This window comes from Chiloscyllium punctatum, chromosome 44 (genome assembly GCF_047496795.1).
Source record: "Chiloscyllium punctatum isolate Juve2018m chromosome 44, sChiPun1.3, whole genome shotgun sequence".
Taxonomy (NCBI): domain Eukaryota; kingdom Metazoa; phylum Chordata; class Chondrichthyes; order Orectolobiformes; family Hemiscylliidae; genus Chiloscyllium; species Chiloscyllium punctatum.
Genome location: NC_092782.1, coordinates 27094283 through 27120918, shown reverse-complemented (window position 1 = coordinate 27120918; position 26636 = coordinate 27094283). Strand labels below are relative to the sequence as shown.

General features: G+C 43.1%; 1 protein-coding gene across 2 annotated transcripts in view; it reads right to left on the bottom strand.

Annotated features, from left to right (window-relative positions):
* Nucleotides 1-1046: 1046 nt before the first annotated feature.
* ccnd2a (cyclin D2, a) overlaps nucleotides 1047-26636 on the bottom strand; it is a 28992-nt gene continuing 3402 nt past the window's right edge. Inside the window, exons 2-6 of one of the 2 annotated variants that reach the window (XR_011955295.1) lie at nucleotides 22684-22899; nucleotides 21195-21354; nucleotides 15697-15845; nucleotides 11315-11436; nucleotides 3578-3707 (exon numbers count right to left, since the gene is read on the bottom strand). Coding sequence is in view for 1 of the 2 variants with exons in the window: in XM_072562529.1 (XP_072418630.1) it covers nucleotides 3567-3707; nucleotides 15697-15845; nucleotides 21195-21354; nucleotides 22684-22899 (666 nt within the window). In the remaining variant the exon portion in view is untranslated. Of the gene's footprint in view, nucleotides 3708-11314; nucleotides 11437-15696; nucleotides 15846-21194; nucleotides 21355-22683; nucleotides 22900-26636 lie in introns of both variants that reach the window. The other variant, XM_072562529.1, reaches the window with a different exon arrangement.

The window sequence follows — 26636 nt, the reverse complement described above, 5'->3', positions numbered from 1 at the left end:
TATCATAAAAATTAAATACACTCTGTTAGACTTTCTAACATGGTATTATTTTCCAACTTTGAGATTCAACATGCTTTTAAAAACACAACACAAACAGCATTTCTTTAAGAAACTCAACCTGTCTGCAGGTCCACTTGATAAAATGGTTCACTTTGCACTTAAAAGATTTAATACTCTCATATTTGCAGGTCAGACTTTGTATGGCCATGTACATAAGCTCCTCAACACTTCAAGTATACATTGCAAACTCAATCCCACCAGTATGAGTTTATAATTTATTTTTTCCTAGTTAACCTATTCTTCCAATCAACCTGTTCAGAGCTGTTATTACATAACTCTGGAGAAAGTGGAACTTGAACTCAGGCTTCCCAGTCCAGGGGTAGGGACACTACCACCATGCCATAAGAGGGCCAGAGTAGGAGTTTGTACACTTTTGCTAATCATGCTTTTCAGAGATTCCCAATTCAGTTCTAGATTGATAGCTAGTGTTTTTTGTCATCTATCCTTGGAATTGGGTTAAGTACCAAACTAATACATAATTTCACATCGTTCTAAAATTGGAATACTTTTATTGCAATTTTAGATAATGATGTGCTTGAAATGCATGCTCACTTTACACCATGATTTGTCCAAGATATTCCTCTAAATATCCTGAAGAGCTTATGCTTGAAACGTCGATTATCCTCCTCCATGGATGCAGCCTGACCAGCTGTGCTTTTCCAGCACTACTCTTCAGTTCCTATAAATATGTCAACTGAATGAACATTTTTGCATTGTGCTCATTTAAAGATGTAGTTTGTATTGTTTTGACAGGACTCATGCTGGGTTAGTCAAAATACTTTTTTTTTGCAGGAGCATTCAATGTAAAGAATGCAACTTATTTATATTTCTTCCTCAAAATTCCACTCTCTTCATCAAAATTCAAGAAACCAAGCTTGTGCTAATAATTAACACATCTTGTCAATGTGATGTATAATAGAAAGGAGTGCAAACTAGAGTTGCCACTTTTAGGTGACTGTTGAGGGAAATCAAAACCCACACATATGCACTTTGACTAAGAAACTTTATTGTCCATAAGACATGCCATTTACTTCACACCATAAAACCATATGATCCTTTCAAAGTCATTAGTTGAATAAAAAAAAGCCTTTTCAATACTGAAGAAACAAGACTTTATATTTATTTCCAAATCTACTGTATTCAGTTTTGTATCCATCAACTGATCATGTACTCCCCACAAGCTTTCCACATTTTAGTCAAACTATAAATGCTTTCCATTCACCCTTAACCATATGAATAACAAAACATAAGAGAACATTGTGAGAGAATAACATTTTATTGATATGGCATCACACTCAGTAAAGCAGGAAGGTTTAAGAACAGAATTGTGCATCAGAAAGTCAATGAGGTAAATGGTAATGTATCCAAGCCCAGGGGGAGCCTTTTGTCTGTGCAACCAGCTTGTACATCTCAGCAAGACATCACTGTGCTCAACTGTATCTCTCTATACTAACAAAACCTGCAAGGCTCCCCAAAACTGTAGTGTGTGAGGTATTGTGAAATTAACCATACTGTTGTCCAATAAACCTGAGGTAACTATGCTGTTTTTCAGAATGTGACAAAAAGAAAATCATGAAACAATACTGGAAAAAACTGTTCATGGGTATTTCCAGTAAATCAATGTATTCATTTTCCATTCCCACTACTTCAGAATTTTGAAACTTAAGCGGTAAAATAATATATTATAAAAATGTTTATAAAATAGCAGCACACTCAGTGAAACAATACAGCCAAGTACTGTTAATGTGAATAAGAATGAAACAAATCATAGCTTTTCATAGCAGCGCAAAATAAAGATTCGTACTCCATTTTCTACCCTCATCAACCCCAGTCAGGCTGTGTCAATTCAGCAAAAATCTATTTCCCCCAGATACTTTCTTTAATCCTACCTCTCTCAAATCCCTAGTTCAACATTTCAATCAATAGCTTAATTTTGCAAATTTCAGACTGTTACAAAACATGTGCAAATAAACACTGCCCCAACTCTTTACCATTCATGCCCAACGATGGAGCAGAAAAATTCAAGTAGACTGAATACAAATTCTCAAATAACAACAAGTTGTGAACCATGGTACTTGCTGCTTCTTGCACCAGCAATGATTCTCATCCAAAATGTCCAAGGCTCGGCATCCCTGTGGCACAAAGATCCTTCTGTGACACTGAAAACATATGAAGTTACTAAAGATCTGTGGAATGTTGCAACCCAAACTGGAATGTCTTCCATACAAAATGTTTCTTTTTCCAGCAACATGATAATATAATACACCAGAAACTGGGAAACAAAAACAAGTCAATTTCATAAACCATTTCATTCATCCCTAGGGAAATATATTCAAAGTGCTTTTCAAATGAAATGGTTTACAACAATGCTAACTGTGGGCCAATTTCTGCACAAAAAAAAATGTTTGGAAGTTTTGCCTCTTTTCAAATGGAAGGATATAGTTTGGTTTGTCTGCTTTCCACACAGAATGCTAGGTGGAATCAAAGTTGAAATCTGAGACCAATAAAGATGATCAAGATTCTTACAATCTGGACAATGTAGTGTAATGCAGAGTGCAGTGGCAGTGTAATCAGCTGACTGGCTATTGGAACAGGAGTTCCCTAAACACATTCAAATTTGGCCCACAGTTAGAGGAGCGGCCAACAATGCTGCTGTGTAGAATGAACCATTTCTGAAGGCAGAACCAGAACAGTTAGAGAGACATTGTTGTGGGGCGGGGTGAGGGGTGGAATGGAGGAGAAATAGAGAAAAATTAGGACCGGGTGCATTATTGGGGGGGGGGGGGGGGGGTGCATGGGTAAGTACGGATAGATGTGGCAGAAATAAATGAAAACACAGACAAACATAGAGAAACACGAGTATCATACTACAGTAGTGACAATAGGAAGAAACAGATCTGATGAGAAAATGTACACAGCACAGCCATGACATAGACTTTCAAGTTGGTTTAAATAGGAACCTTCCACATATGCATTCATTAATTAAGGTCAAACAAATCCACAGAACAGCAATCCCGCCCATAACCAAACTTCACTCAAGATAAGTTCAATATGTTAAGGCAGTATTGCAATCCATCCACACTGAAGATGGTTCACTCACAAAAGAGAAGACTATTTTCCAGCAACCCTCCCCACCTCACTCAGGCTATTGCTTTGCAATCTAAATTGAGCCACAATTTTTCATATATTGAAGAGGGTGCATGCACCATAAAATAGAACAGTAAATATCTAATCATGTAACCCCACATACACAGGCCTGCATTTAGCTAGCTATTTTTATGCTTCTTAAGCATGTTCATTGTCAATAATAAAACAGCAATTATGCAAACAAATAAAGGTGGGATTCCCTTCTGCAGAACACCATAGGCACCATAGTTTTAATATCAGTTTTGTTTTCTAAAAGAAGCTTTAGATAGTTTCTATGTAGGAGCATTTTTAAAAAGGAAAAACAAAAAAAAATCTTCCTAAAGGGAAGATCACACATAGCCTTTTCCACTCCTGTAGCCTCACAGGTTTACATTTCTCACATCTGTAGGTGTGCTTGCCTGGTCCAGTTCATCCACCCTCTTTGAATGGTCCTGCTCAGTCGGTCTCAGGTTGTTGACCAGCAATGATTCGATCTGTTCCTGGCAAGCTTTCAGACAATCCTATTAAGAAAAAGATGAACCATATCATAGGCATAATTTTGAGGCATAGCTAAATCTCTCAACTTGAATTATTCTGTTGTCAAATGAGAAGTTCTCTGTCCTGCAACCCACATTTTCTTTCACTGTAGGTTGTCATTTTATTTGTTTAACAATGAATTAACGTGCAATTACAACACAGAATAAAATTTGAACTACTTGATTAAAGAAATATTACTGCGACATGATAAACCCTGGAACTTAAATTTTACAAATTAAAGAAAACTTAGTTACTGTTTCTGTATTTTTAACATCCAATTAAATATAAAGGAACCACATTTTCCAACTGTTTTAAAACAAAAAACTATTAAAACAGTACGTCCAGAATCAAATATTGGCAGCCACTTTACAAAACTGATTAGAACATTAGACAGTGATACTAAAGATGCAGTAATTAGCCATCTTCACCACTAACAAATCATAATTAATTTCCTTTCACAAACTTTTGATTTGCAATATCATAAATTGTGTCACCATACATTTTATTTTGTTGAAGTATAACTGTCTGATCTTACTTTATGGATAACTCTAGACTGCCTTCAGTGGGAAAACCAAAGCTTCTCAATCAAAGTCAACGTTCTGGTCTCACCTCTTTCTCAATTTCCCTCTCAAGCAACCCCCAGTTTAAATGAAGCCATACAAAAAGCATTGGAGCTGGAGTCTGGGGAGAATTGTGCATGGACCGGCATATAGAACAGTTGTAACAAATTGGTCATTCGTTTTACACCCTAACGTTTATTCCTTCACTGCAAAGAAATGGAATACCTGCCATGCCATACAAAGAGAAATAAAGGCAGCTCCCTCTTTATATCTCAACTTGCTTCAAATTTTATACTCTTGGTATTGTGTTCCACTCAAACTCCAAATTTTATTCATCATTATCCAGCTTCAGTTCTCCAATAACTTGAAAATTTCCAATTTCCAAAAACTTAAAATCTTGTCCAAAACTCAACTATTCACATCCAACAAAGGCTAGGACATTGCTTACCCACAGTACCTCATTGTATGAACTCCAAATAAACAAAATTCTCAAAACTTTAAAGTTCCCTAATGCCTAATTTTTTTAGCTCCAATTCCTTTATGCATTAGCTTTTAATATATCTACCCTCCATTTCCTTAGTTATTAGTGGAAGAGTCATCAAGCACTTCCACCACACTTGTCTCAACTCTCTTCCCTAAATCTCTGACAAGCTGAATTTTCAATTCATGGTCAAGGAGACCAAAGTCCGGATAATTTCTGATTAGAGCCTACACAGCTGATGTGGCCTGATTTAAAATGCAAGAAAAAGCCTGAACCAGAGGTAAGATTAGCACTCAATCAGCAACACCAGGAATAACCTGGAGAAAAAACCCAGTGATTGAAGGCCCTGTGGTAAAGTGAATGGCAGCTATTACTAGACTTCCCATTCACAAACTATGGAGCAGGAAAGATCACCAAGGAGGCATGGTGGCCTGGGCAAGCATTGACCAGGCAGTTGCACACTTCCTGGATGGCTTCCTCAGGTTTTAACAAACAATGTCAGAGGAGAGGTGCTATTGCCGCCATCCAGAAGAATTCACCACGGATAAAGACACTCAATTCAGCAGGAGAGTCATTAAAATTCAGAGTGACATGACCTTGATAGTTACAAGTAAGGGTCTACTGCAACTGGAGCTGAGGCGTCTCAGATCAGTAAGCACAGAGTCTAAATATTAGATGTCAATTACCCGCAGGAGGTGCGCCTTTTAAGTACTAGCATTGTTATTTTGGATATTGCTGATTCTTAGTTGCTACACGTGACAACTTGGGTTGGAAGCAGCTTCGTCTCCTGTGCTCTGCTCCTCTGGTCTCCTCCTGACAAGGGAACTGTATGTACTGAAGTTCCTCACTATTCTACCAAAGTTCACATGAAGCTCATTCTCAGTTCATTCCATTACCTGTTGCTTGTTCATTCACCACAGCTTTCTTGGGTATCCTCTACTAAACTGATACATGGTGCCAGTAGTCCCTTTCAGGAGCAGCACCATTTAGATTAAGATAGATGCACAGCATGGAAACAGACCCTTCGGTCCAACTTGTCCATGTTGACCAGTTTTTCTACATTAATCTAGTCCCATTTGCCAAACTTTTGCCCATGTCACTCTAAATCCTTCTTACTCACATACCCATCCAGATGCCTCTTAAATGTAATTGTACAGCTTCCACCACTTTCTTTGGCAGTTCATTCCATAAATGCCTCAGCATGAAAACGTGCCCCTTAGGTCCCTTTTAAACCTTTCCCCTCTCACGTTAAACCAATACACTCTAGTTTCGGACTCCCCTACCCTGGGGAAGGGATCTTGACTATTCACCCTATCCATGCCCCTCATGATTTTATAAACTTCTCCCATCAAAGTTGTAAAGGTCACCCTCAGCCTCTGACGCTCCAGGGAAAATAACCCCAACATATTCAGCTTCTCCCTATAGCTCAAACCCTTCAATCCTGGCAACATCCTGGTAAATCTTTTCTGAACCCTTTCAAGTTTTACAATTACTTTCCTGTTCACAAATATAAGCCTCTCAACATTTGTAGTGGAAGTTCTGTGCCACTAGTTGAGTCACTGAGTACAAGTCTCCATTCTTCCCATATGTTGACTAACACAGCCATTATTCCTGAAAGAACTGCAAATGCTGTAAATTAAGAACTAAAACAGAGATTGCTTGAAAAGCTTCCCAGGTCTTGCAGTATCTGTGAAGAGAAATCAAAGTTAATGTTTCTGGTCCAGTGACCCTTCCTCAGAACATTAACTTTGATTTCTCTTCACAATGATGCCAGACCTGTTGAGATTTTCCAGCAACCTGTTTTTGCACCATTATTCCTCCTGGATTTCTACTGTGTTCATTACAGCCACAATGACATGTACCAGAGCCTATGTTTTGCTGCATCTCCCAGAGAGTGACAGAGATTTTCAGACTCAATCAATCTTAATTTGCAATAAGCTTAACCAGTTAACTGGAGACACAGGGATTGCCAAATCCCAATCCCTTTTGGAAATCATGTTTTCCATGAGTGCTGGAATTCGACTAAAAGTATGACCTTACATACATATCTACATCCGAATGCACCCTCTCAGACTTTTAAAATTCCAGCCACACATCCATTAAATATATACCTACCAAAATGTTTACTACACTATATACTCTGAATTGTAGAAATGCAGCATTTTGCAGAATTCAAGTTACTCTGAACTACAGGTTAAGAGAAAGGTTTTTTCACTGGATTCCAGAAAACTGCTTCAGTTCAGCTGCATCATATAAAAAAGGTAGATTTTTTTTCATCCTACATTTGGTCTCTGGGAACTATGCACTGCAGGCTTTGAACAAGTATGCTCAGGAACTAACATAACCAAAACTTCTGGGTACAGCTCATTGCTAAATTTCAATGCCAGTTTTCAGTTTGGGTTGAAATAGAGGAGAGAAGATGCTGTGAAATTGGCACAGCTGCAGTTACAAATTAAAGGCAAACTGATTTATTACTGCAACAAGAAGAAAAGAGTCAGGAAATCACTGCAGTTGCTGAAGAATGGTGCAATGTCTACACAGAGTCTCTCCATTCACTGCTGCAGCTGCTCCTTCTAAAATGGAAAAAAGAATTACCCTGCTTGGCGCTGAAGGGCTTCCTCCTCAGATAAGTTATACAGGCTGCATTACAACTTAATAGAAAGCAGAAGTACTGTGTCTCAAAGAACAGGGTGTAGGTGAAAGAAGTGCCAACCCTAAATAAATGGGCAAACACATGCACTAAGTGTTATAGCTTAACATCAGCAAATGCAAAGCAACCAGAAGCATCCTAGCTTTTTCCATCTTCCACATGCACATCACACAGCAACAGAATTACTAGGCTGAACAAAAGCTCTTCCTCTCAGTTGCAAATCGATGACATCTTTCTTTCCAAGATAATTGTCCAGTTGAAATCCTAGTCACTTCCTGATTTTCATAGAAAAAAATTTCAGTGGATTAGACGGTAGCATTATTACCCCAGAAGGTTGAAGATTTTAAGCCCCACTCCAGGATTACAAAATTCTAAGCAGATATTCCACTGCACTACTCAAAGTGCTGCTCTGTCAGAGATGCTGTTTCTCGAAAAGAGATATTAAACTAAAGTCCTATCTGTACTGAAGTTTTCTTTTCATTAGTTCTTGGAATATGGGTGTTACTGACTGGGTTAGCACCTGTTGCCCACCTTTTATTGCCCTTTTGCTGATTTTGAGCCCTTGTTCTAAATGACTTGATCACTGGAAATATCTGTTGTTAGTATGAATTTACATACACACTGTACTTGTAATTGAGCATGCTTTTTAAAAAAAATCTATAAGCATGACAGATGAACACAAACGTTTACATACAGCAACTGCAATAGGCACAATCTAGTGTTGGAATACAGATGGATTATATTTCTAAAATAAAATTGAACTGACATAAGGTCTGTGTATTATGCTCTGCCATCATGAAATAGCTGATCAGGTTGTAGGATTGTGGGCATGAAACTAAGTCCCTGATTTCAAATTTTCAGAAGACAATAGTCAATGCAAGAGAACCTCAAGAAAAAAAAAGGATTTCTCAAAATGTGCATGCTACAAATCTGATTTCAAAATTTGATTTAGGAAAACTGGTCCTTGCTGCATGGAGACTGTTTTAAATTCCTGGCTTTTAAAAGATTTTACAGAATAATCACATGGTCCTGTTCACAACTTGGTACATTTGTGTTCTTCTATTCAAATCTCAACTTTACAATGCACCCTAAAAGACGGTGAATTCTTAGTGACCATTTACAGCTGTGGAAAGTAGCTGATTACTAGGATCAAAAGAATACAGGAAATTATATTCTGGCAGTGGGACATGGTATTCTTTCTTAACAACACTAAAACTTAGGAACCTATTATTTTTACTGATTAAACTAAGGAGGGAACAAGGAGTGAAAGACTAGTGCAAATTTCTAGAACAGATGACGGGTTATTGAAGATTTTATTAAATAATCTGCCAAGAGTACTAAACGCTTTTGATATAGGGAAAGGATTTTTCAATTGATGGATGAATTTGGATAAGAAAATTTTTAAAAAGTACGTTGCCTTCAAATAGCAGTTACAAATTAACTGACTGTCCTAACCACCAGGAGTTTTGACAAACAGCCATCTGACTGAACACAAAACTGAACTTTGGTCTCAGATATCAGAAGTTATTCTTCATAAATAAAACCAAACTTAACATAACACCTTTCAAGATGAAAGCCATCACAACAGATTTTACATAAAAGGATCCATGTGACCTCTTCTTAAAATCTGCCTATGCTAAAAGTAGTTCAGTTCCATGTCACAATTTACTTAAATGGTGAATTTAAATATTGAAAGGTGTTATTCAAATCTTTCATCAGTAAGGTGATTATTGTCCAAACTGTAACAATCATAAAAGGCAATCTAAAATCCTTAAGTAATTAGTAACAGAATTTATGATAACGATGCATAAAAAAAATGTGATTACTTCAACACAAACTATTTACAATTATCCTTGGATATTCTTTAAAACTGGCAGCGTCCTCTGTAAATCCTGCTTTGTATTGTGTGGGATGTGATGCAACAGCACAATTATTTCAGATAGCTGCATCACCCCACTCTTACTCCACATGCAAAGCACTTTGAATTAGAAGCTGAATGATGCTAATAGCTGCCAAATCAACCAACTACAAGTAGGAAACGATCTCATTCTTCCATTCATTTCAGTCAATCCTGGCTACTGTTTTCTCGCATACTAAGTACAGTCTGCAAACAAACAAAGCACGAGGAGGAAGCAAATCCTGTCATATGCTTCCAAACCACAAGCACTAAGCAGTACAAAGAGTGGATAAACCTTTAGTTTGCCTGAAAATGTATTACATGATCCCATCTTAAAGACACTTCTATCTTGATGGAGATATACAGTTGTTTTTACTAAGTATTTATATCAAAGAGCTTACATAGATCCAATATGTAAGCACTTAAGCACTTTGCACTTAAGAAAACTGATTATCCACTTTGGGAAGGGATAAAGCATAGGTAAAGAAATTGAAAATATGAAGATACACTGATCAGCAAGGCTTATCCTTGAACCCATAGTCAGAGATAGTCCTAAATTGCAGGCCACTGTTAGTTCAAAGACACAACTTCACAGGCTTTAACATAAATAAATTCAGCTCTTCATTTGCCGATATTTGTTTTGCTCAGCTTCAAGCTAATGCAATGCTAGAACCTAACTCATAAGCACAGCATGGGAAATCAGGATCGAGAATATTCTTGTCCCTGTGCTGCTACTACTAATTGCCTCAAAAGAGAAAGCACAGAAATCCTGCCCCAAAAGGATTACTTTGTAAACTTCAGACCATGGCCAGGGTGTCTGGCAAAGTTTCAATAATTCCAATGGGTACCCCATCACAATAGATTCTACATGGCATGGTTTTCAGATTCGCATTGTACTTAGTGGGTCAACATGAGGCAAAGCTGTTTCCACACATCCATGTTACTTTTTTATGTTCTAACCAGAAAAGATTAATCAAATCAATTTAGTTATCTGAACTAAAATGGAAGACAGCAGCAGTATTAATATGGTCCTAATAATTCAGAGGCCCAAGCTGGGGGCATGGGCTCAAACTCCCATGTGGCAGCTAGCGGAATTTAAATTCAAAAAAATCTGCAAGTGAAAGTTAATCTCTGATAGTGACCATGGTATCTTATGTTTGTAAAAACACTTACAGGTGAACCAGATGGAAGGAAATGTGCAATGTTCACTTGATCTGGCTCACATGATTCTAGAGAAGAACGCCTCAGCTTCCGCCTCGGAACACTTCAACCCCAGGGCATCAATGTGGACTTCAACAGTTTCCTCATATCCCCTTCCCCCACCTCACCTTAGTTCCAAACTTCCAGCTCAGCACTGTCCCCATGACTTGTCCTACCTGCCCATCTCCGTTTCCACCGATCCATTCCACCCTCTCCTCCCTGACCTATCACCTTCATCCTCTCCCCCACTCACCTATTGTAGTCTATGCCACTTTCTCCCCACCCCCACCCTCCTCTAGCTTATCTCTCCATGCTTCAGGTTCTCTGCCTTTATTCTTGATGAAGGGCTTTTGCCCGAAACGTCGATTTCACTGCTCCTTGGATGCTGCCTGAACTGCTGTGCTCTTCCAGCACCACTAATCCAGAATCTGGTTTCTTGCATCTGCAGTCATTGTTTTTACCTGCGAAGTAGTGACTGTTAATTGTCCGTTGAAGTAACCTAATAAGACACGCAGTTCAACAGACATAAGGATTAGCCTACAATTCTTGTCTTGCCAGCAATACCCACATACCAAAAAAATGAAAAAAAAAGCCTGGCATTGTACAGTCAACTGCAATTTACAATGGCAAGAGTAGGTCAGTCAGTAACATTTTCATGCCTGAGTCACAAAATTCCAGGTTCAAGAAAGAACCCATCTCAGAGCTTAAGCACCAAAACCAAGGTTAATCTTCTAACACTGACAGCATTGCACTGCTGAAGGTGCTGTCTTTCAAATAAGAAAATAAACTAAAGTTCCATCTACCTGTATGATGATGCCAAAGTTCCCACAGCATCAATTTGAAGAGCAGGGGAGTTAGCCCGATTATCCTGGCTAATACAGATCTCTTAACCGACATCATAAAAACAGATTATCTTCTTACGTTGCTGTTTTTGGGAGGTGAGATGCAGAAATTAGCTGCCACATTTGCTACATTGCAACAGTAACTATCTCAAGTATTTCATTAGCTGTAAACGGATTTCAGATATTTTGTAGTTGTGCAAAGCATCATATTTATGCATGTCTTTTCTTCTACATAGAATGTAGGTGATATTAATGCAGTAAAATGCCCCATTGAGATGTTGTTGGATTTGGAGCTAGTGTTGGATTTTGGCATTCACTAATTGTAAAACCAAGTCAATTACAATTATAGTTGGTGTTTGAGAGGGGTAACCTAAAATATCTTTTGTTAAAAGATCAATTCCAGTCAAAAGTACATTTTCACAAGTCTCTTCGAATTTGGTTTCTCATAAGTACAAAAGAAATGACACTGTCTCTTAGCAGTGGTTTACACAATCACTTGGGACACCGGCTCATTTTGGGTTGACTGGGCATGTGTCTCTTGTTGTCTTCTGCTGACTCAAGTAATCCTTGTGACTCCTCTAGTTTGCACATACACTAAATATCACTGTTTATTAATATGCACATGTGGTAATGACTAATCAGGCAGCCTGGACTCTAATGGGGTCGCCATTGCATGAATAGCACATGATTAAATTCAAGTTAGCAAAATACCCTACTCTTAATTCCAGATTGGTTTCTTTGGAAGTAATGAACGGAGGGGTCTTGTGATGGTGGTTGCGTCAAATCCAACCTGTTTCAGAAATCTATGATAATATCATTGAATAGGTTATTTAGAAAATGTCAAAACTTATGGCAGTTTTAACAATCCTGCTTCCTATCTCCCAATTTGTTCCTCGAAATGTCCATTTGTTTAGAAGATCTTCCTTATTCCTTTGAGATAGAGCCCTCACCTAAACTCTAGTTCCCAGCATCTGCAGTCCTTGGTTTTACCTAGCTCAGTCATAGATATTTGTTACTTATTTGAGTTTACCTACTGTGTTACAAAGTGCACACAAGCAATTTATAAGAATAGAATTATCAATGAATAAACACTGCAGTTCAAATGCTTTAAATCTAATGGACCAACTAACATCTCCCAAACAAGTTAAAATTGCTTCCTTATGCATTGGGAGTTCGAAGAATCATACACATTCTATTCTTACTTATCATAACATGTTTGCATTTGCCATTCAGGTCATCACGTCTGTTCCATGTCTAAGCAACAACAATAGAGTTGGTCCCTTTCCTCAAGCTCTACAAATTCTCTCCCTTCATATGTTAATCAATTCTCCTTCAAAAGACTCAATTAGATTTACCTCCATCATACTCCAAATCCAAATATAAAGAGGTTTTTGGCAAAATTTAAAATTGTGCCCTGCATATCCCAAGTCTACATTATTAATATGAAGCATGAAAATCAGCAGCCCTAGTAATGTTTAAGTCAATGTAGTCTTTTTTTAAAAATATACACATCTTACATCAAATGATTTCCTACATATTTCATGCTATTACTTTACATCTGTAATTGCATCTAATTTGCATATAATCCATTCCAAAGTCCTCGATAAAAACTGCGTATACCCCAAAAACCTAATTACAATATCCTGATATTTGCAGCTGGCACTTACAAGGCCCTAGCTGGCAAATTTGAATTATATCACTTGCCATCAAGTTATCATGAAGGTTCTGTAGACAGTTTGATAGCAGTATGTTTTTATAACAAGTGACTAAAATTCAAAGTGGAGAAACTCAGCAGATCTAACTTTATCTGCGACTATAGCATGAATCGCAAAAGATGAGTATGCAAGAACAGCAAATAATTAGGAAAGTTAACAGAACTCTACCACATCTGGAATACAATGCGATGTCTTTGTTATGCAATTTAAAGAAGAATGTATGGAGCAGTTCAGAGAAGATTTACTAGATTAATGCTTGGAATGGACAAGTTGACTCAAGAAAGTTTGGACAGACTAAGCTTGTACCCAGAATTTAGAACAGTAAAAGGCAACCTGATTGAAAGCTATAAGATCACGATGGGTCTCGATAAGTAGAGGAAGAGAGAACGTTCCTTTTTATAGGAGAATGCAGAACTAAGTGTCACTGTTTTATAATTAAGAGTCACCTATTTACAATAGAGGTCATGCAAATTTCCTCTGAGAACCATATGTTTTTGGAACTCATTTCCTAAGGATATGGATGCATTGTCCTTGAATATGTTTAAGGCAAAGGTAGATAGATTCTTGTTAAGCAAGAGCTGAAAGATTATCCAAAGTAGGTGGGAGTGGATTTTAGGTTACAATCAGATCAGCGTGATCTTTTGAATGGCAGAACAGATTCAAGAGGCTGAATGGTCCACTCCCACTCCATACACTCATATTCCGTTCTCTAGCATCTTCACTACTTTGCTTTTAGTTGAGTGAGAAGTGTGAAAGGATGGTTGTGCAGATCCTCAGAAATAACACTTTACTGCATAGAAAACTGTATTCTTAGGGCATGTTTTAAATCTTTTCCAACTTGGATCACAACTGATTAAAAGTTGTAGACAATAAAAAGAATACTTAAAATAAGTGTCTTTCTCAACAAAATTTAGAACTATAATATCAAAAACTTGTAACTTCTGAATTAAGAACCAATTAATTAAGTTGGCTCAACAGAAGTGCATCTGATGTGTGTCACCAGCACAGGGTTAGTAGATTCACTGCCTGTCTTCTTGCTCAACCAGTAAAAATATCCTAGCATTTTGCTACAGTTTGGTGATTAATCATCAAGAATCAGCCTTCAGGCAAAGAATTTAAGAAGAATTCCTGAATACACAAAAGCCACTCCATCAATGGCAATAAAAAAAAATGAAACGTATATTTATTCACATTTCATGCTTCACAACTGTAACCACACACTGTTGCTTTTAGACAGCACCTCTATTTTGGACAGGAAAATGCTAAACGTAGAGTACCATGTCTGGAAAATAATATAATGTTAAAGCTTTGGCAAGACTGCAGAAATCAAAAGAAACACTGTGACCATCTACCCTGCCAAAATATGGCTATGATATGCAAGCAGCAAATTACATGGAAACTGACAAAGCGTGTAGCTGCTTCTCTTTGAAATTTGTTTGCTGTTACTAATTAGTTACGGTAAAAACAGATCCTAAAATAACGCTGAGACCTTGAAAGTACAATTGGATTTTACTTCTCCCTGATTCTCAAATGGACTTTGTGCTGATGTAATAAGTTGAATCACAGCCATCTTCTGTGCATTATCTTTTCCACACACTATCTTCCAGTTGAACAGTTCATATGAAAATCAGGAGCACAACGTCATCATTTTCAGAAATGTAAATTCTAAAAAAAATTATTGTAGCTAGTCCTGAATTTCACAAGTTTAAACTATTACAAATTTAACCCACTGAACATCAGTTTTTAAGCAGAGTTTCTACAATTCAATGAAAGCAGAATTCCATGCTTGCAGTCCAAATAAGCTGAGACTAAATAACTTGTTGTGATCTTAATCACAACACAGCGCTACCTGAGACATGCACATTTTTAGTTTCTAAAACAACTTCAACTAGCACCTCAAGTGGTTGCATTTTTATACTTTAAATGATACAAAAGGTACCATAAACATGCAATGCTACTAAGCCAGAATACCCACATTCATGACATAGGAGTCAACCCCAGTCATTCCTGAGGATAATACTTTGCAAAATCCTTCCAATGTAATGGATTAAGTTATTCACGATTTGGGCAGCACGGTGGCTCAGTGGTTAGCACTGCTGCTTCACAGCACCAGGGTCCCAGGTTCAATTCTCACCTCGGGTGACTGTGTGGAGTTTGCACATTCTCCCAGTGTCTGCGTGGGTTTCCTCCGGGTGCTCCGGTTTCCTCCCACAGTCCAAAGATGTGTATGTTAGGTGAATTGGCCATGCTAAATTGCCCATACTGCGAAGTGCATTGGTCAGAGGTGAATGTAGGGGAATGGGTCTAGGTCGGTTGCTCTTCGGAGGGTCGGTGTGGACTTGTTGGGCCGAAGGGCCTGTTTCTACACTGTAGGAAATCTAATCTAATCTAAAGTTCACATCTATACTTCTATCTCACTTTCCTAAAGCTTTAGTCATTTAAAGACATCTTCCCAAAGTATTTAAAATCAAACAATACCCTAAAATGGTGTTCTAAAATACATTAGTTGCACCGAGAGCAAATTAAATCCAGAAGGATTTGCAACTAAGATTGAAAATACTTTACAGACAAGATATTGGTTGCCAATCACCTGTGAGTGTTTCCTCACTAGTGTAACAGGATACTCACCACATCTGTGTGTATAATCTTGGCCAGGTGATCTGTCAGGTTATAACTTGAAAGTGAACTATCACCAACATCCAGCTGAAGTCCACATATTGCTGCCCCAACACTTCCAGTCGCAATCATTGATGGCGGATACATGGCAAACTTAAAGTCTGTGGGGACAGGCGCAGTAAAGTAAGTTTAAAAACTGTATATGTTCTCAAATAGTAATTTTTACACTAAATTTCCAGAATACATACCACTCCCACCACAAATATTAAACTACATATGAACAGAATGATCCAAAAACAACTCAATTATTATAAAATTATGGCCCACTTTTCAATAAAATGATCTCAGAAATATACTGATCATGAATGACTGAATAAAAAGCCAGTGGCCCTGCCAACCAACACTGCTGTAGGTCTGCTCCTACATATGGTCACATGAACATTTTTTACTGCCCAATAACCTTGTAAATTCCTTTAATGTCACCCACAATGCAAATGAGACTGCTAGCAAATGGCTGGAGGCCCAGAGTGACTAATGCCTAGGTTGCAAAAGACTTGCAAAGCTTCTATCTCCCCTCTTCTTTTCCTCTGTAAGAAGCACCATAAACTTCGCTATCAAAGCTCCACATGTCCTCTCTTTGTTGTTCAACAGGCAGTGATTTGCATCAGTAGCTCCTATTTTTAGCATATTAATTAACTACTGCAACTGTTTGAGGCAAGTGTCTCCAACTGGAGAGTGTGGCATCATTGTTTGAAACCATCCCCTCATCTTTGCCATTGAAAATCATGGAAATGACCCTCCTCCTGTTATGAATTCAAGCTGACATACTCACAAAGGGACTGTGGGGTGGGGGCAGGGCACCAATTTCACACATGCAGCTTGCCAGCTCACCCAACCAAGCTAGCAAGGAAGGGATTTTTAAAAACAATGTCAAAAGGATGGTATCATTGTGGGTCACTTAGAATAGTGCTAGGATAAAAGAATAATTATGGAATGATTGAAATAAAACAAACTATAGGGACTCTCCTAAAATATTAATGTTCTTGAGAACACAAATTTTCCTGCCACTATGTATATTGATTAAAATCTTAAAGCTACAGTTCTATTGTTTACTTTCCAATACACAATGAAATGCAAAAACCATTATACTGATCATATGTGTACTCCAATTCAGGTGCCATGTATAAACCTGCATTGAAATTGAATTGATCATTTGGGCTATCCAGAAACTCCCCTAATATCCTAAAGGCTTTTTCAGACAAATCAGAACATCTGTAAGCCAACTGATCTTAGTTCTAAGACATGACATTGCATTGTAAATTCTGAACTGCAACTCAAAAATTAAGCTCTGAATAACTTCAACTAGGCCTTCTGATTTTAAAGTTTCCATTGAATAATATGCTCTGCCACATTTCTTTAAAACACATGATTTGAATTACCATCGCACCAGGAAATCCCATTAAAAATGCGTCAGTGCACTGAAGACGTGAAACAATTGCACACTAGGTGCTTCTCTGCTTACAGTTCTAATTCAGTACACTGCAATCTGCAAATTTGCCTGACAAACTAACTAACCAAATGACATTTTTTTTCTACCATAAAAATGCAAGTACTGCTCTTGTTCGTCATCTATCACCAAGAGTTTAATTAATCATTAATTCAACTTTATGGAAAGTTGCTTCGTTCACTTTCATTGTCAGTTGGCCTACACAACTACTTCTAATTATAACTAATTGAACAATATTTTGGACACAGGAATGGAAGAGACATTAAGTAAAAGCAAGTAGTCCTTTTGAAAGACCCACCAGTTTAAACAAAGCTCTGCCATGACAGTAGAAATGTACTTTGTGCAAATGATACAGTATTTCTTTCAAAATAAGACACTACACAATTTAATTAAAACAAAGCTAACAGTTGTCATAAAGAAAAATTTAAAGCACAACCTCATGCCCCAGTTCTTGCTGTAATGCTTCCAAATGGCATTATATCAAATGTGGGGAAAAAAAGATACTCGGTTGTTGAAGATAACTTACCCAACAGTGACCAGAATATTAATGGCTGGTCGAACTAATTGAGTTCTATAACAAGATGGTTTTGATCCACAGCTTAAAACAATTAACCTCACTAGCATCCGCAGAGACAGTTCCACCAGAGACCTTTTTAAAAACAAAGGATTGCTGTTCTTTTTAAAGAACAAGCTATCAGCTCTTCATGGAAATGCTGTTTACACGACTGCTCAACCAATCAGCGAAGTTTAGTGGCAGACGATCTGGTGCCACAGGTGTGTACAAGAGGAGATTCAGTTGGCAACGTGTAGCTTACGTGTAGATTAGTGACCAATGTCAACAATAAAGGTCTGCCTACCAACAAATGAAATTACCTCCCAGCTAGTTGAACAGTTTGTGGGTATGAACAGTATAACCAAACACTTTGGACTTCCAAAAAAGTTAGTGTCAGTTTATTTTTCACCAATTTTACCTCCATTCATTAAATGCATCTTTTATTTTTCCATCTGCATGTGTGAAACAGAAATTTTATTGAGGGGAAGTAGAGTTTTACAAGTAAATTTATATGTCAACAGCTCAAAGTTGCATATCTATAAAAAGAGTCATGTATAATAAGTAATAATTCTAGTTAAGTCCAGAAACTTGGCCAATTCTATTAACCGGGGTCTAAAAAAGCAGGTAAATTGAGGAATTTTGCACACTATGATAAAATCTTCAACTTTCCTGATAAATCCAGGAATGGCAGAGCTCGTTTTCCAGTGTACTATCCCAGTGAGGCAACACAGAGCAGACCCAACAATGCCCAATTTGTGACTTTGAGGCGGTGTTTTAGAAATGAATATTTATCCAATCAAAAATTTCCTCTTTATATTGCAGACCAATTCTATCAAACAGACCTCTCTTGATTAATGAAGCATATAGCACTTTTTAGGTTCTTGGCAAAATAGGTGATTATGCTTACTTATCAGCAATTCAAAACAAATTCCATAACTTTCCAAAAAATCCTCAAATGCTACCCTTGCATTATATTTTAGAAGCTGGCGCAAACACAATTAAAATAATATTCTGTTCTGTCAGCTTGCTTCCAACACCAAGTAATGGATAGATGGGGGGTAGAAAGGGAGAGAGAACATTGGGAGGGAGAAACAGGGTGTACCTGTTCCAAGCATCAACAATAGAAACTAATTTTTTTTTCAAAATTTCCACCAAAGTAAAAGCAACAGATCTGTATGCTGCTCGGACTTATTTTCTGGATTGTTTGTAAATATGACACAATCTACTTAAACACTTTCGATAGTTACAATCATTAGCTTTTGATTTGTCCAAGATTAATTGAAAAAATGCTCTAGAAACTCCAAATATTTCAATAAAACTAGCAAAATATACTGCTTTTCCAAACCAAATGGTTTAAGTACTATCCTTTGTCTATACATCTCTTTTTGTGAGATTTACTAGCATAACAAATTTTTTTCATCTTAAATTTCTCAGCATCATTCAGACAATAACTGACAGGTTGCTTTAAAACTAAATTATCAATGTTAAATCCCCGTGTAGGGACCCAACTGATGTAAGCAGATCACTCTACACATCCTCCATTGTCACAGTTATTCTAGCAGTCTTTGCTTTCTTTATTGCATTGTACTTAACAAAAGATATGGCATCCCATTCTATAGTGTTTTTAGCCACCTTTAGAACTATGTTTTTTTTATCAAATAGGCACTTTTTGAAGAATGTTTTCTTAATTTTTTTGCTATAAGACTATTCGAAATACTAGTCTCATGTATTATTAAGATGATCCTTATATGAAGTCCATGTTTTTAATTTTGGGTGTTTAAAATATGAGGACCGAAATGAGAAAGTGTATTCTTTTTAAAAAAAAAGATTTTTAAGAGTGGTTGCAGTTTTGAAAAGTAAGCAACCCTGACACCCACAAAGAACCATCTCAACAAGCAATAATTGCAGTTTAAGTTGTGGATTTGGACCAAAGGAATGTACCAAAGCAGCTTTTGCCGACACCAAGTTAAGTGGTGTATGGACGAGTGACCAGTTATCGATGATAGACATTTTTGCCTGTCAGAACATGTTGTCTGGTGACTGACAAGCGAGAACAAGCTGCAGTAGGAGAGGGAGAAAATTGTTCAGTTCTTCCCCAGTTCAGAAGCAGGCTGCCTGTTATTTACAGTTAAAACTCATTGTAAACCTGAAGAAAAGCAGTTCCTCTTTCTTGGAACTGTTGTTGTACCATGTAACTCTTAACTGATAAGTCACAGAATTTTTAATAAGAGAACCAGCTACCTTGCATCTCTCACCAACCAGTGGAAGCAACGAGAGAAAGACAACTGATATAATATGCTGGCCAACAGAACATTTACAAAAATCATCTCAACAACAGTACACAAGAGCATAGTCTGTGTAACTGTCTTTCCACTCTGTCCACAATCTTAACTTATTGGTGCACATGCACACATATGAGAGAGCGAGTGAGAATGAGAGACAGACAGAAAGAGTGAGTGAGGGAAGTGTATAAAAGGGATTAGAGTTTTATTTACACTAATAATTTATAACTGTTAACTTGTAACTGAAGTCTAATTACGTATAGTAAAATCGTTCTTGATTACTACAGAAATCTGGTCTGTGCTTTCCATCAATCTGGGTCTGAGGGTTAGGTAAATTGGGAACTTCATGTACTTCATAAAACTTTTGTAGTGACTCTGGGAATAGCAGAGCTCAATTTCCAGCACATTATCCCATTGAGTCACAACAAATCATTTTTAAAAAATCACATTTTTCAAGATTTAAGTGAACTCAGTGAAGCTGTAATTTAATATTACTATTTACAGGTTTTGTTAATTAATTCACAAACTACATTTCTAATGGAAATTATCCATGTAAATCTATTGCCCTCCAGTCATAGCCACCCCCACCCCCGACAAAAGAACCTACAGCCCTTATGTTGGCAGGATAGTAGAACCAGTGATACATGATTTCAGTTTCCTCTATACATGCAGACAGAATTGGAATGTACAGAAACTGACAGGATTCCAAGCTGACAATATTTTTTTAACATATAATAGATGAATACATAAAAGAAATAATGAAAACTGATTAAAAGTTCCATCGTAAAAATAATCTCCACCAAATATTAATAAAGATCAATAGAAAAACAAAATAATGTAGATACAAAAAGCCTTATTTAAAAAACCAAAGGAAAATGGAAATAATCAACAGAACTGGCAGCATCAGTGGAGAGAGAATTAGTATTATGCTTCAGGTCTATGACCTTCCATCATCGCACCATACAATACTGTGCCAATTAATACAAACCCATTTTGTCTCGGCAGTAGAATCTCAAATCTTCGAATTTTCCTCTATACATTCAAAACACGATCAAAGCCAAAGCAAGGTTCAGTCTGCTTCACTTCTGAATTTCCCCATTCTCCCATCAACATATTCTCAACCATAGGCCTTAAACAAAACCAGCTCCAGATGTTAGATCACTCATACCTGTGGCACAAAGAGCAATAAAGGTCTGTGCATGCTTTCGGATGAGGTGCAGCTTGTCTTCAGAAAGCAGCAGCTTCTTCAGAATGTGTTCAATGAAGTCATGTGGAGTTACAGCTGCAAGATTCCACTTCAACTTTCCCAAAACGATCAACTCCCACTCCTAACGAAAAGGAAAAAGGTTAAATGCAGTACAAGAATGAACAATTGAAAGAAAAAAAATTATTTTTAAAAACTGCTACTTCAAACAATTCACCTGCTACACCATTTTTTTTATGGCAAAGCACAACTAGCACCTATTCAGAGTGAACTTTTGAATATATACCTCTAGAGGGAGCCACTGACCCTGCATGGAAAGAAGAAACTAAACCAAAAGCCTTTTATTAAAAAGGATAGTTCAAACAAGCCACCCACTACACCAATTTTTTTTGTAATGGTGCACAACTGGCACCTATTCATGGTGAAGGTTTGAACATCTATCTCTAGAGGGAACTACTGACAGTGATTTATAGTATTCACTGTTGGGAAGGCCATACTATGCTTACCACTGAACTTCAAATACAAAACTCAGCCCTATTAACATTATCTACTAAGCACTGACACCAAAGGTGGCTGAAATGATTGTTCCCAAACAAAGAGTACATCTACATCATGTTTTATTCATGTTTTTATTTTAATTTGTAGACTTCAGCTCACCCATCCTTGTTTGATGTCAAAAATCACAACACTGGGATATAGCGGGGGTTCCAAAAACTTGTTGGATTATAACCCGGTGTTGTGCGATTTTTTGACTTTGCGTACCCCAATCCAACAAGAGCACCTCCAAATCATGGTATCCATGTTTGAGACATTTTAGCTACATTTATAACCAGAGAAACAACTTTGTAACAGTAGCAATTTAACTAGAACCACTCCCTGCCTCACAAATGTCAAAGAACAGAACAAAAGTGCTACTTATGTCGTAACTGTTCTGAAGATTTTCTATATTGTGAATGAAGTACTTGATTCACCCCAACTGTGGATGTATTTTTAAGACCTGAACGATTTTTGCAGCTGAACACCAAATTTCGTAGAAAGCAGACATTGTAAAAGTTTACAATTCTGTTGGAAGTTTAACTTATAGAATCACTACAGTGCAGATAGTGTCCTATCGACCAAGCGAGTCCATACCAATCCTTTGAACAGCACTCCACTCCCCCAAACCCCATAACCTCAGACTCACCATGGTTAATCTACCTAGCCTACACATTCTGACACTACAGGGCAATTTACCACAATCAATCCACCTAAACTTTGGACTGTTGGAGGAATCCCAGGCAGACATCAGAAGAATATGTAAAGTCACCCAACGCTGGAATCGAACTTGGGTCCCTGGCACTGTGACACAGCACACTAACCATGTGATCCCTCCAAAAGTACAAGTCAGCCTCATTAGCATTTTTGTATCAATGTAAGTTTTGCACAGAAAGCTGAAGATAGATTACTAAATTACCAAAAGTTCATGTAGTCTGATAGAGTTGTCAGTATATAGGCAAAGTTTTTCCACTGTCAAAGGAATATTTTCTTTGAACTTTGATGCAAGGAACAGACACACAGCTCCAAGTAGCTGCAGGTGGCTTTTGGTAATTGGTACAATCGATAAGAATCTGTCCAGGTAATTCATTGCCAAAGGGAAGACTTCCTCCTCACACCTCTGCTCTTCACAGACCTAAGGGGGGAGAAATGGCTAAAAATGAGGAACAATGAGGTTGTAGAAAGTAGTGAATGAGGCCTTGGCACCATCTATGATGTGCCACATGCCTCCAGATCATTAATCAAGAATCAAATTAAAGGGGATGGGGATGGGGATGGGGGATTGGGGGGGGGGGGATGGGGGATTGGGGGGGGGGGGGATGGGGGATTGGGGGGGGGGGATGGGGGATTGGGGGGGGGGGGAGGGGATGGGGGATTGGGGGGGGGGGAGGGATGGGGGATTGGGGGGGGGGGGGGATGGGGGATTGGGGGGGGGGGGATGGGGGATTTGGGGTGGGGGGAATGGGGGATTGGGGGGGGGGAATGGGGGGATGGGGATGGGGGGAGAGGGATGGGGGGGGGAGAGGGCTGGGGGGGGGAGAGGGCTGGGGGGGGGAGAGGGCTGGGGGGGGGGAGAGGGCTGGGGGGGGGGAGAGGGCTGGGGGGGGGAGAGGGCTGGGGGGGGGGAGAGGGCTGGGGGGGGGGAGAGGGCTGGGGGGGGGGGAGAGGGCTGGGGGGGGGGAGAGGGCTGGGGGGGGGGGAGAGGGCTGGGGGGGGGGAGAGGGCTGGGGGGGGGGAGAGGGCTGGGGGGGGGGGAGAGGGCTGGGGGGGGGGGAGAGGGCTGGGGGGGGGGAGAGGGCTGGGGGGGGGAGAGGGCTGGGGGGGGGGAGAGGGCTGGGGGGGGGGAGAGGGCTGGGGGGGGGGAGAGGGCTGGGGGGGGGGAGAGGGCTGGGGGGGGGGAGAGGGCTGGGGGGGGGGAGAGGGCTGGGGGGGGGGAGAGGGCTGGGGGGGGGGGGAGAGGGCTGGGGGGGGGGGAGAGGGCTGGGGGGGGGGGGAGAGGGCTGGGGGGGGGGAGAGGGCTGGGGGGGGGGAGAGGGCTGGGGGGGGGAGAGGGCTGGGGGGGGGGAGAGGGCTGGGGGGGGGGGAGAGGGCTGGGGGGGGGGAGAGGGCTGGGGGGGGGGAGAGGGCTGGGGGGGGGGAGAGGGCTGGGGGGGGGGAGAGGGCTGGGGGGGGGAGAGGGCTGGGGGGGGGAGAGGGCTGGGGGGGGAGAGGGCTGGGGGGGGAGAGGGGTAGGGGGGAGGGGAAGGGGAAGGGGGGGAGGTGGGGGAGGGGTGGGGGGGGGTGGGGGAGGGGTGGGGGAGGGGTGGGGGAGGGGGAGCGTGGGGGAGGGGTGGGGGAGGGGGTGCGTGGGGGAGGGGGAGGGGGTGCGTGGGGGAGGGGGAGGGGGTGCGTGGGGGAGGGGGAGGGGGTGCGTGGGGGAGGGGGAGGGGGAGCGTGGGGGAGGGGGAGGGGGAGCGTGGGGGAGGGGGAGGGGGAGCGTGGGGGAGGGGGAGGGGGAGCGTGGGGAGGGGGAGGGGGAGCGTGGGGGAGGGGGAGGGGGAGGGGGAGCGTGGGGGAGGGGGAGGGGGAGCGTGGGGAGGGGGAGGGGGAGCGTGGGGGAGGGGGAGCGTGGGGGAGGGGGAGGGGGAGCGTGGGGGAGGGGGAGGGGGAGCGTGGGGGAGGGGGAGGGGGAGCGTGGGGGAGGGGGAGCGTGGGGGGGGGAGCGTGGGGGAGGGGGAGCGTGGGGGAGGGGGAGTGGGGTAGGGGGGGGGAGAGGGGTAGGGGGGGGAGAGGGGTGGGGGGGGAGAGGGGTAGGGGGGGGGAGAGGGGTGGGGGGGGAGAGGGGTAGGGGGGGGGAGAGGGGTAGGGGGGGGAGAGGGGTAGGGGGGGGGAGGGGTAGGGGGGGGGAGGGGTAGGGGGGGGAGGGGTAGGGGGGGGAGGGGTAGGGGGGGAGAGGGGTGGGGGGGGAGAGGGGTGGGGGCGGGGAGAGGGGTGGGGGCGGGGAGAGGGGTGGGGGCGGGGAGAGGGGTGGGGGCGGGGAGAGGGGTAGGGGGGGGAGAGGGGTAGGGGGGGGAGAGGGGTAGGGGGGGAGAGGGGTAGGGGGGGGAGAGGGGTAGGGGGGGGAGAGGGGTAGGGGGGGGGAGAGGGGTAGGGGGGGGAGAGGGGTAGGGGGGGGAGAGGGGTAGGGGGGGAGAGGGGTAGGGGGGGGAGAGGGGTAGGGGGGGGAGAGGGGTAGGGGGGGGAGAGGGGTAGGGGGGGAGAGGGGTAGGGGGGGGAGAGGGGTAGGGGGGGGAGAGGGGTAGGGGGGGGAGAGGGGTAGGGGGGGGAGAGGGGTAGGGGGGGGAGAGGGGTAGGGGGGGGAGAGGGGTAGGGGGGGGAGAGGGGTAGGGGGGGGAGAGGGGTAGGGGGGGGAGAGGGGTAGGGGGGGAGAGGGGTAGGGGGGGGAGAGGGGTAGGGGGGGGAGAGGGGTAGGGGGGGGGAGAGGGGTAGGGGGGGGAGAGGGGTAGGGGGGGAGAGGGGTAGGGGGGGGAGAGGGGTAGGGGGGGGAGAGGGGTAGGGGGGGGAGAGGGGTAGGGGGGAGAGGGGTAGGGGGGGGGAGAGGGGTAGGGGGGGGAGAGGGGTAGGGGGGGGAGAGGGGTAGGGGGGGGGAGAGGGGTAGGGGGGGGAGAGGGGTAGGGGGGGGAGAGGGGTAGGGGGGGGAGAGGGGTAGGGGGGGGGAGAGGGGTAGGGGGGGGAGAGGGGTAGGGGGGGGAGAGGGTAGGGGGGGAGAGGGGTAGGGGGGGGAGAGGGGTAGGGGGGGGAGAGGGGTAGGGGGGGGAGAGGGGTAGGGGGGGGAGAGGGGTAGGGGGGGGAGAGGGGTAGGGGGGGGAGAGGGGTAGGGGGGGGAGAGGGGTAGGGGGGGGAGAGGGGTAGGGGGGGGAGAGGGGTAGGGGGGGGAGAGGGGTAGGGGGGGGAGAGGGGTAGGGGGGGGAGAGGGGTAGGGGGGGGAGAGGGGTAGGGGGGGGAGAGGGGTAGGGGGGGGGAGAGGGGTAGGGGGGGGAGAGGGGTAGGGGGGGGAGAGGGGTAGGGGGGGGAGAGGGGTAGGGGGGGGAGAGGGGTAGGGGGGGGAGAGGGTAGGGGGGGGAGAGGGGTAGGGGGGGGAGAGGGGTAGGGGGGGGAGAGGGGTAGGGGGGGGAGAGGGGTAGGGGGGGGAGAGGGGTAGGGGGGGGAGAGGGGTAGGGGGGGGAGAGGGGTAGGGGGGGGAGAGGGGTAGGGGGGGGAGAGGGGTAGGGGGGGGAGAGGGGTAGGGGGGGAGAGGTAGGGGGGGGAGAGGGGTAGGGGGGGGAGAGGGGTAGGGGGGGGGAGAGGGGTAGGGGGGGAGAGGGGTAGGGGGGGGGAGAGGGGTAGGGGGGGGAGAGGGGTAGGGGGGGGGAGAGGGGTAGGGGGGGGAGAGGGGTAGGGGGGGGAGAGGGGTAGGGGGGGGAGAGGGGTAGGGGGGGGAGAGGGTGGAGAGGGGTAGGGGGGGGAGAGGGGTAGGGGGGGGAGAGGGGTAGGGGGGGGAGAGGGGTAGGGGGGGGAGAGGGGTAGGGGGGGGAGAGGGGTAGGGGGGGGAGAGGGGTAGGGGGGGGAGAGGGGTAGGGGGGGGAGAGGGGTAGGGGGGGGAGAGGGGTGGGGGGGGAGAGGGGTAGGGGGGGGAGAGGGGTGGGGGGGGAGAGGGGTAGGGGGGGGGAGAGGGGTAGGGGGGAGAGGGGTAGGGGGGGGAGAGGGGGTAGGGGGGGGGAGAGGGGTAGGGGGGGGGGAGAGGGGTAGGGGGGGGGGAGAGGGGTAGGGGGGGGGGAGAGGGGTAGGGGGGGGGGAGAGGGGTAGGGGGGGGGGAGAGGGGGTGGGGGGGGGAAGAGGGGTGGGGGGGGGAAA